The sequence below is a fragment of the Anguilla rostrata genome, chromosome 2 (assembly GCF_018555375.3).
Source record: "Anguilla rostrata isolate EN2019 chromosome 2, ASM1855537v3, whole genome shotgun sequence".
In the NCBI taxonomy this organism is placed as follows: Eukaryota; Metazoa; Chordata; class Actinopteri; order Anguilliformes; family Anguillidae; genus Anguilla; species Anguilla rostrata.
Window position 1 is genome coordinate 63945363 of NC_057934.1, and position 10975 is coordinate 63956337.

Sequence of the window (10975 nt, forward strand, 5' to 3'; positions counted from 1 at the left end):
TTGCAGAAGAGAGCAGGATGTTTTTATTTGGTTCTTATAGGTTAAAGACTGACATGTCATTGTAGCTCCACCCATTATGGAATTAATGAAATCTCACTCTCTCATCCCTACTTTTGACCATAGCTCGAAGCCACCAGCCATTTGGCATAAAAGCCTTGTAAATAACCCTGGCCAGTCCTACGTTTTCCTTTCCTCTACCAGGTTAAAAGGAACAAACATTGTTCCTGGTTTGCTTAGATTAACATTTTATAGTGCTGGTATCCATAGTGGTGGTTACTAACTGATGAATCATCTCACTTCACATGGGAACTTAAATATAAACGATTTTTGTCTCCTTCCTTCCATCAGCAGCCAAATTAATGGCTTGATATTAAATATGCATTCCGTATCCTCACTGAACATATCTTTCAGACAGATTGGTATAAAATATATATAATTAATATTCTACTGAACATATTATTTTCAGCTGAGTATGCATTGTCATGGCAGCATTGTTCACCAAGCTATTTATTAATCTGGCAGCATAATCGTGATGGACAAAGTAGTTCAAATGTTAGCCGTGCAAAAATACATAAATGCACAATAAAAACAAGAATCGTGTATAAAGTGGCATTCAATTACTCATTTAAAAGTTAGCCTAAGGGCTGTTATAAGAACACCCCCCTCCCATTTAAGTCCATAGGATGCCACCTTTCCAACAAGCCAGTCTGTCAAATTTCTGCTCTGCTAGATCTGCCCCACTCAACTGAAAGTGCTGTTATTGTGAAGGAGAAATGTATAGAAGCAACAGCAACTCAACCACGAAGCAGTAGGCCACACAAGTTCTCAGAACAAGACCGCCAAGTGCTGAAGCCTGTAGCCCATAAAAATCATCCGTCCTCAAATGCAACACTCATTACAGAGTTCCAAACAACCACTGGAAACAATGCCAGCACAAGAACTGTTCATCAAGAGCTTCATGAAATGGGTTTCCATGGCCAAGCAGCCATACACAAGCCTAAGATCACCATGCGCAATGCCAATTGTCGGCTGGAGTGGTGTAAAGCACAACAGCATTGGACTCTGTGGCAGTGGAAACGCATTCTCTGAAGTGATGAATCACACTTCGCTAACTGGCAGTCTGACAGACAAATCTGGGTTTGGCGAAATGCATATTGTCAACTGTACTGGCCCAAATAGTGCTAACTGTAAAGGTTGGTAGAGGAGGAATAATGATCTATGGCAGTTTTTCATGTTTTGGGCTAGGCCCCTTAGTTCCAATGAAGGGAAATCTTAATGGTACAGCATACAATGACATTCTAGAGAATTGTGCACTCCCAAATTTGTGGCAACAGTTTGGGGAAGGCCCTTTCCTTTTTCACCATGACAATGCCCCTGTGCATAAAGCAAGGTCCATAAAGAAATGGTTTGCTGAGTTTGGTGTGGAAGAACTTGACTGACCTGCACAGAGCCCTGACCTCTACCCCATCAAACACCTTTGGGATGAATCGGAACGCCGACTGGAAGCCAGGCTATACCCCCAACATCAGTGCCCAACCTTACTAATGCTCTTGTGGCTGAATGGAAGCGAATCCCCGCAGCGATGTTCCAAAATCTGCTGGAAAGCCTTCCTAGAAGATTGAAGGCTGTCACAACATGCATAGTTGAGACTGCAGACACCACAATCAAGTAGAGCAGGGGTGCAAAACTTTGGTTCGGGAGGACTGGTCTGTGTGTTGGTTTTTGTTCCAACCAATTACCTTCGCTTTAGTTTTTTGACAGCTCAATAAACTACGCTGGTTCACTCCTGCACTTCAGCACAGTAAGATCTTTAGGACACACTTGCAGTCTGTGGCTGTAGCTGATGCTTCTACATGTCAGCTCAAGACACAATTAAGCTAATTAAATAATTAAGGGCAGAAATTGGCACAGTATACTGAAATGGACTGACTCTTGCTGTGCACTCCTCGACTAGAGCAGTTCTCAAACTCTGGGACCTGTGTGTGCTAGTTTTTGTTCCAACCACAACTGCAACTGACATTAAACAAGTTGTTCGTTTTTCTTATTTTGGCGCTTTTCATGCTTAGAGGTGTGGGAGAAGTGAGGATTATGTAAAATATGTTTAATTTAATTTAATGTCTGGCACTCTGAATACCGAACACAAGCGCATCAAGTTAAAATACCTCACTTATCTATCATGTAAAGTATATTTATTTGATTTAATTTGTAATTATTATCAAAGATAACAATTATTAATCAAATCAACAAAATCGTCTATCGGCAGAGCAAACTGTTGGATCAACTTTTATCAAAATGTACTACTCAAAACCAGATTAAGATTTTTATTAAGTTACAACATATATTCACGTCTAATCGAAAAACGAGGTTCAGCTACCTTAAAAGAATTACAAATGTTACTGACATGGATAGGTTCGCACTCACACAAGGAATGAATGAGAGAGAATACCAAACCACACCATGCTTGTCCCAAAGCAATTCAAGGATGTGCCAAGACCAAAATCCAAAAACCAAAATGAAGCAGAATATTCCAAAAGACCAGAGAAGAAATGTAGAACACCAGACCTAAAGGCAGGACTCAGATGCCCACTTCCAACTAACTGTTAAAAACTGACTTGCCAATTTGCTTAAAATTTTTTTTTTAAAACTCATAACGAAAAGCAAGCCACATATTTTATGTAGTGAAAGATAGAGAGGAGTGGGGGATGGACACCCTCTCTGACACACACTCACACACATTCAAACCTCAGATGGCTACCCTCGTAAGTTCCTGCTCTATGTATTATCTCCAGGCTGTGCTAGCCACGCGCTTTACAGCTTCTTATAGCTGAGAACACCCAAATGGTGAATTACACGCCTGGCAGAAGGATTATTTTCCCTCTTATCCACATCATGTCAGAAATAGCTACAGTGTGCATTCCACGAAGAAAAAAAGTCCCATGTTCGCATTATGCTTATTGTGCTATAGTGCAAACAATTATATAAGAGGCACCAAATTTTTTTTAACTGATCAAATTTAAAACTGAGGTGAATCAACAGGCACCATAATTAGGTTGTTGAATATTTAAGTTCAATTTAAGTTATGAAAGAACTCAAATACAGTTTAAGTGTATTTAAGTTATTTCATAATTATTTCCTCAAACTTATTAACAATGCAGGTTTGGCTTGTCATTTGCTTTTTTTGAATTATTAATTATCCACCAAATGGTTCATTTTAATGGCCATGTGTCCACAGTTTCGCAAATTAACAGAAGAAGCTGCAGTGAAGAGACCAGCCCACAAACTAAATGAGCAACTCAGAGTTGAAGAACAAAGCAACAGGTATAAAAAGAAAATTTTTAGCAGTACTGTAGTACTACAGCATTCAACAAGCAGCACCGGTGTCAAGGTGCCATTTCAACTGCAACATATGGAGTTCCTGTACAACAACTGTCATGGAATCATTTAATTTTATGTTGTTTATATACAGCATACTATCATATTGAAAATGTTTACATTTAAAAATTAAGTTTTCGTGCAATTCAAAACAAAATGAGGAATTGCAACAAAAAAGAAAATGTCTTTAACAGAGGGTACAGGTCCCTTGATAACAGCGCGCGTCCTAGTTTTGCAGTGTATTAATGACAGTCCTCTGGCTTGCAGCAGAGAAGCAAAGGAAAAAGCTCCTTGGTTCCATCACTAGTGTCCATATCTGCACAAAAAGGAAAGAGTTTTAGCACATGCACAGTTAGAAACACATTTCCTTCAATACAAGTTCAAATATATTCCTCCCTCCATCTTAATTTCATAAGCACTCAAGAGTGAGGACTGCTTATTAAAATAAATATTACAGCCTAGGACCACGGCAAACTTCCTTCATCAAACTGTAAATGTATACTTGCCAGACTTCAGGAACATTTGGAAAAAATGAATGAGGGTCATCTACTTCCTCACATACACTTGAAAGACAACATGAAGTGCTACTTCCATAACAGTTCTAAACTGATATTAAATGGTGCTGTGCTCGGTAGGCCTTGGGTATAATCCACAAAATCCACCATTACAACAGCAGTGGGAGGCCGACTTTGCTGTGATCTTTCACTTAATACCAAAAACCCAGCGCAACTAAATACCACACAACTGGCAGGGTATGAGGGAATGAAATTCACTGTCTTCGCCATGAGCACTGTGTGTGTAATACACATGCACCATTACGCGCTTTCTCTCTTGTTTTACTTTTTCCCCCCCCTCTGTGTGGCACAAGTAGGCTCAATTAGCACAATGCGCCACACCTGGTAGAGCTAAGGGACTGGTGGACCTGCTCTGCCCAGCCACTACTGGCCAGGGTTTTTGTAACTTTTCATTCTTTTCCTTGCTATGTAAATCTTGACATAAAAAACTTTTAGAAAAAACTTGTTTCTGACAGCAAACTTTGTTGCTGTTGAGTGGTAAATGGACTGCATTTATATAGCGCTTTTATCCAAAGCGCTTTACAATTGATGCCTCTCATTCGCCAGAGCAGTTAGGGGTTAGGGGTCTTGCTCAAGGACACTTCGACATGCCCAGGGCGGGGTTTGAACCGGCAACCGCCCAACTGCCAGACAATCGGTCTTACCTCCTGAGCTATGTCGCCCCTGAGTGATTGATGTAGGCTATATGACATCTCTTTGATCTTTGATTTGGGTGTTTATTATAAATGGTCCAAATTATGTGAGACATTACAAACCCTCAAAGCCAGACATAAGCATTTCGGCTTTGCTTTTGTTTATAATCAATCAATCCATTTATTTTTCCCATACAACTAGCTTGCCTTTTCCCCACACAACTAGCTTGCCATGTGTAGAGTATCGACATACCCCCAGTTAATGTAGCCTAATAACACACAGGAAGTGATGTCACAAATACTCACTTTTGGAACTCCCACTCCCTGTTGTCCAGAGGACACACCTGCCTGGTCTTCAGCCAACGGGAAATGCAGTGAAAGTGGAAAGCATGCTGAGTTGAGAGGGAGAGGAAGGTCAGTATGAAAACCGTGAACTACAGTCAATTACAACCAGTTTATGAACATTCAAACCTGCAGGAAGAACACAAATTAGACATACACTTCCACCCCCTTTATGAGGATATACTTAATTTCCTTTCAAGTCTTGAATGGTAGCGAGCAAAATTAGTTAGGTTTAACTTACTGCATACAGAAACCGTGTAGACAATATACACTGGAACTCTAAAGAAGCGTTTCCCAACCTTTTTCCTTCCGCGGCACTTTCCAAATTTACAGAATCTCATGGCACACCACTCTCAACAGAAAAAAACCACGAGCGATGTACTGACGTTGACGTGACGTGCCAAAAGTAGGCCTAAATGTTCTTTTGGCGTTTTAATAAAGCAATATGCATTTCAATTACGTTTAGTTCGGCTTTTGTGAATGGGATTTGTTCATTTAAGATTTTTTAATTCATTTGAACATTAAAAATCACGCGGCACACCTGACCTCACCTAACAACACACCAGAGTGCCACGGCACACCGGTTGGGAAACGCTGCTCTAAAGCAGAGAAACAATGAAATAAATGACTTGTAATACCTCTATACTTTCTCCTTTTGTAATACCATTACTGCATATTAGTGAACAAGTCAGAAAACCAGCAGGTACCCAAATGAGCATTGGGTCAACAAATGTTTTATTTAATGCCAGCACAGCATAATACAAGGCAGCAATAAAGCTGGCCAGGATGTTTGTGGTCCCCGTTTACATCACATAGGAAGAGCCCAACACAGAGATGCTGGCTAAAGATGCCTTTTGCTGTGCTGAGAATGGGACCAGTGACGGAGGAAACAGCGGTCCTGAACACTCACGTTACAAACGCCCCACGCGACAGTGCACTCCTCTGAGGTAGCCGAGGCCTGGTTGGCTTGACACTCAATGCCTAGAGGAACGGAGGAAAACAAACGCAACCAGTTCAGTACGGCTCACGAACCGCACAAATAATGAACTCTGATGCACGCAACTGACCGTTATTACAGGCCAATCATACTCACAAAGGTCCATGATGTGGTTCCTGCAAATGGCACAGTTGTCCACCACAATGTCCCAGGCCCAAAGTGCCACAGCATTCCACTGGTGACAGACACAACTGTTACTCACTGACCCATCCGACACTTATTGTTCACCTTTAAGACTAACTGACCTGCACAAATTCCTGACAACAACTACCTTTATCAGACAATAATTATTATGTGCAATAACTACATCAGTTGCTTATTTACATTAGTTCAATTTAGTTTACAGGCATTTAGCAGACACTCTTATCCAAAGCGACTTACATTGTATCCAATTATACAGCTGGATATATACTGGAGCAATGCAGCTTAGGTACCTTGCCCAAGTGGTACAACAGCAGTGTCCTACCAGGGAAGTGAACCTGTGACCTTTAGGTTACAACTCCTTAGCCTTTATACTACACTGCCTATTACCAAGTTAGGTTTAAATGTTACTATACTACATTGCCTATTACCAAGTTAGGTTTAAATGTTACTATACTACACTGCCTATTACCAAGTTAGGTTTAAATGTTTTATTTCAGGCTCCTAGCAACTAAAACTTACAGGATGTGGACACCCTTGTCTGTTGAGACTGGCTGGCTAACAAAGGGGGGCAGAACCGGTTCTAAGAACCTCTACTCCCATGACCTACAACCAAACTAACTAGAATGTCACATACGACTAGCTGCTACCAGAGCCGTAGATAGCTCTGGCTGCTACTACATCGTGTTGAACCACTCACTTATGTGGTCAGTGGATTCGAACTCCCCGAACTTAGCTTACCCGGAATTAGAACAGCAGGAAACCGCTTTGTCATTTAAAGCAACGTTTCCATTTGACAGTTTGACTAACTGTACTTATGGAAAAAAATAAATCAATTCACACCCCTTTCTGCTGGCGAACAGTCAGCTCCCTAGAAAGTTCATAGAATAAAATAACGGTAAATTCGATTAATAGTTATTAGCTCATTGATGTTGGCTAGCCAGACAAGTCCATATCTATAGTCTTGTTAGCTAGCTAGCACATGTACAGATATTCTCATGGACCACCATTACGTATATGAAACTCGTGTTCAGTTGTTAGATATCAAAAGAAAAGAGCAAGTTGTCATTTTTCACTCAAAAATCACCTTCTTAACTTCGAAGCGTTTTTTGCTTGCTCCGCTATTGGTGCCACCGGGAGTGTCCACATCCATTGCCGCCGCCATCTTGTACGTTCAGCTGAGTGTGTGTGCGTCTGCGCGTCGTTACCGGTCGTTACTCAGCGTGTCATGCCGTCGGTGACGTCGATAAACGCACAAATGTTGTAGTAAGCTGGTGCGTTCTCAAAAAAACGCTGAACAGTGGCTACAGAGAGATTTATCTTTGAAGAGTACGGTACTTATTACAAATGTAGAAGGTATCTCAAGACGAACGTGTGCAGCACTATACCTAACAGTAAACAAACACATCAGTAAGAAGATTTATTAATTTCTTTTTAAATTTATACGTATGGAGACTTATGGCACATTACATAAAGAAGCCTGTGATTATGAACACGTATGAAAAATGTGGTATCAACTTTTTATTTTATTTTACTACTGTCAATAATACTTTTAAAGTAAACTGGATTGGGCTAATCTTAAAAAACCCAACCTCTTTTTGGAATTGTATACCAATTTTTTCTTTTCTCATTTAGGTGGTCTTGAATTTATGTTACACTATAAACACATTTTCTCCCCCTAAAAGTATTTCATTTGGAATAATAGGGACATTTCATAAAAAAACAAATCATTGTTTTATGAAAAATGGTCTTCCAGCAACATAATCCTGTGGCGTGTCGGCTTTTTAACGCCCAGGGTTGCCAGCCGACTTATGGATCCAGAGAAACTATCGGTCATAGCTGCATATACTTCTCTTCACAATTTCAAAATAGTAATCGCAGCATCCAAACTTTATTTCAGAAAGATGTTGTAACCCATTCATTTGTATCAACCAATTGTAGCATTTATGTAAATAACCTCAATTGGAATAATATTTATTAACTATTAAAATGAAAGAGAGCGCAGTCAAAACAATACACAAATTCTATCCCTGCTATTTTTATTTAAAAAATAATAATAATATTGATTAAAATTGTTAATTTTGTGGCTTATGTCCAAAAAACATGCTTCATTTATTTCTGCTACCATTTTCAGTGTTTTTGGTCTAACATGCTTTCATTTTAAATCATTGATGGTGATTTTCTTCTTTGCTTTGAAGACATAGGCTACTGTTTGGCTTCTACAACTCTGGTAATAATAGTTATAAAGACTATGATATTAGAAATCATTACCTGCTATGTAAAAATTCGCTAAAGTGCAGATAGCAGAAATATCTACAACGCGTCTTGATGTTCCCGAAGTCCGCTCGCAATACATCATTTGACGTATTGTTTAACTTCACGTAGCCAACAATTTTGTGGAAAAGGTCAGGTTCTACCGAGATTTGAACTCGGATCGCTGGATTCAGAGTCCAGAGTGCTAACCATTACACCATAGAACCATACGTTTCACTAAGCCAACACGGCCAGAAATCATTATGAGAAAATATACGATCAATAAAAAAGTTTTGTTAATAGGACTAAATCATCCAAATACTTCAAATGGATTGTTCAAGCTATGTAGGCCTACTAAGTTTAAAAAAAAAACAAAAGCAAATATTGAGGATTGCAGTACACAAGTAGCAAGAAACTACAACCACCAGAAAGCATAAACATTTTTCTGATTGGAAGATTGAAAATTTCACCTAGCCAATAGGATAGTCGAATAGATCAGCATGTCTCATCATGGAGTGGATGAGTTTATAAGGTAAGCAGTTTCTTTTTTTAAATGGGGTTAATGTCCTTCAGCGTGTGTTTTAGCTAGGTGCATTGATAATTGCATTAATTGCACATTTTCAAAGATACAGCGTTTTTGCTTGTAAGCTCTATGTGTGAAAATCAAGAGAAAAAGGTAGACATCGAGGCTAAACCACTACCTAGCTAATGTTGGCTAGTACGCGGTAAAACAAAACATATGATTCCAAGTGGGTCATATGCAGAGATAATCTTTCGAAGGAACTCGTCAGCTTTTTAAAATAAATCATCTTGCCTAAATCCATTACCTATAATGACAGGGAATATTTCTGGAGTACAATTTAACTAGTAGGTGCACTGTAGGCTACTTGGCTTTTCAGTGCCATCTTCATTCAGGTGGCCTATCGTTATCTTGTTTTGAACGGTTGGCTTTTTAATACAGGGTGAACTGGAGCATTATTATATTTATTTGTAACGTTGCGTCTAAAGTGACAATTGTACACGTATGCATCTCGTGTTATGTGGGGAACTCGTTTATGCCAATTCAAAGTGTGTCCGACAGTTTATTCTTGTATAAATAATGAGGTAGAATTTTAACGTTACACGTAAGTTGGTCGCCTCTCTTTAAAACGGAAGTCGTTTTAGCCCGTGTAAAGGAGGTAATGCGTTAGACTGGAGGAGAAATTTGTGGAGGTCATTCAGATGTGTGACATGATTCCTAGACAGCCACGTTTCATGGGTGAACTGGAGGAGATCGTTGGGCTACCAAGTCTGGAATTTATCAGCGTGTCTTCCGTACACAGGCAAACCAATTTTTATGGATTGAATGTCAGCAGGGTTTTTCTTTCTTGCATTAAGCCATTTAACCTACAGAAAACACTCTCTGCTTGTCAAGGATACAGTTAGTCCCCTTTAGCTGCCCCTTTTCTTTATTAATAAATGACCATTACTCTATATGACAAACAAACTCTCGTATTTGTAACCGCCTTGTAACCCCTCCCACCCGCCCGAAGGGATCACAGAGCTTCTCCACCCTAGCTCCCCAGTGGTGGAACGAACTCCCCGTCCCTCTCCGAACCTCCCCCTCACTACCCATCTTCCGCTGTGGCCTGAAGACTCATCTCTTCAGACTATACCTAGACTAACCACCACCACGCTGTATATTTCACTCTAAATCCCCCCCCCCCCCCCGCCACTTGTTACATGTTGCCCCATCCCAGCACTTCTTGGTAATTTGTATTTGTCCTAATACTGTAGCTTATTCTTCTGCCTAGTTGGCTTTGCAGAGGTTAGGTCTGAATAGCGTTCACTGTGTGAACTAAACTGTGTTCTTGGCTAGAAATAGCTGTACAAAATAAGTATTGTACCTTACTGAACCTGTGTTTAGCAGTTGTCTATGACCATGAAATGCACTTTTTGTACGTCGCTTTGGATAAAAGCGTCTGCCAAATAAATGTAATGTAATGTATTTCCTGTAAGCTTAATCTGCCAGGTTCTACATGCAATGTGTCAAATTCAGAATTGTCCTTAAATACACTGGTGTGGTTTGCATTCCTGTTCAGAATGATGTTACAATTCAACTCCTAGCAGACATTCTGAGTGACTTACAGAAGTGGAGAACATCAGTGTTCCTCTCAGGAACACAAAAATGACATAATCAATAAGACACACGAGACCAGGTTATAATCAATAAATTAAATGTCAACTGAACAAACAATAGTTTGTATTATAAGAAAATACCACTAGACAGAACCTTTTTACCCAACCACACCAAAATCAGTATCCTAAAAGGAAATCCAAAAGACAGAACAAATTTCGACTTTCTGAGCAAGTGTGGACTCCATTGCACCGATATGTTTGTTAAAACAAACAATTTATTCTTCTGTAATACTTTAAATTGACTTGTATTGAGTAGTCATTTTTATAACATATATTTGCCATAATACAATGATTGATGAATACATTTGTTGCTTAAACAGGCGGTGAAATCACAGTGGTTCTGACTTCTAAAATAAATGAAATGACATGTATCCATTTGGTTCTATAACGTTTCATCCAACTGTTGGATTTGGTTTGGTTTGGTTATTTTTTATTAATGAAATAGTTCTTATCAGTTTTTAAAAACCTGCATTTCAGCTTTGCTC

General features: G+C 39.5%; 2 protein-coding genes and 1 non-coding gene across 7 annotated transcripts in view; 1 reads left to right on the forward strand and 2 right to left on the reverse strand.

Annotated features, from left to right (window-relative positions):
* Positions 1-3440: 3440 nt before the first annotated feature.
* LOC135248837 (RING-box protein 1-like) lies at positions 3441-7306 on the reverse strand. The gene is made up of 5 exons (XM_064323810.1): positions 7147-7306; positions 6015-6093; positions 5832-5902; positions 4886-4971; positions 3441-3688 (listed from the first exon to the last, which is right to left on the reverse strand). Exons 1-5 carry the CDS (start codon positions 7222-7224, stop codon positions 3676-3678), a joined length of 327 nt encoding a protein of 108 aa, XP_064179880.1. The 5' UTR covers positions 7225-7306; the 3' UTR covers positions 3441-3675.
* Positions 7307-8467: 1161 nt separating this feature from the next.
* trnaq-cug (transfer RNA glutamine (anticodon CUG)) lies at positions 8468-8539 on the reverse strand. Its single transcript has one exon. It is a non-coding gene; the product is annotated as a tRNA-Gln (tRNA).
* Positions 8540-8715: 176 nt separating this feature from the next.
* The window catches only part of l3mbtl2 (L3MBTL histone methyl-lysine binding protein 2), a 15309-nt gene continuing 13049 nt past the window's right edge, over positions 8716-10975 (forward strand). For 3 of the 5 annotated variants that reach the window (XM_064323811.1, XM_064323815.1, XM_064323814.1), the window contains exon 1: positions 8716-8844. The gene's annotated coding sequence lies outside the window, so the exon portion shown is untranslated. Of the gene's footprint in view, positions 8845-8874; positions 8989-10345; positions 10511-10975 lie in introns of those variants that run through there. The other 2 variants (XM_064323812.1, XM_064323813.1) reach the window with 2 other exon arrangements.

Excerpts from the sequence above, each read along its gene's own strand:
- LOC135248837 (XM_064323810.1), bottom strand. The coding sequence starts at position 7,224 with ATGGCGGCGGCAATGGATGTGGACACTCCCGGTGGCACCAATAGCGGA. Across the intron at positions 5,903-6,014 it reads GAACCACATCATGGACCTTT|GCATTGAGTGTCAAGCCAAC; the intron begins GTGAGTATGATT and ends CCGTTCCTCTAG. Across the intron at positions 4,972-5,831 it reads TCGCGTGGGGCGTTTGTAAC|CATGCTTTCCACTTTCACTG; the intron begins GTGAGTGTTCAG and ends CTCTCAACTCAG.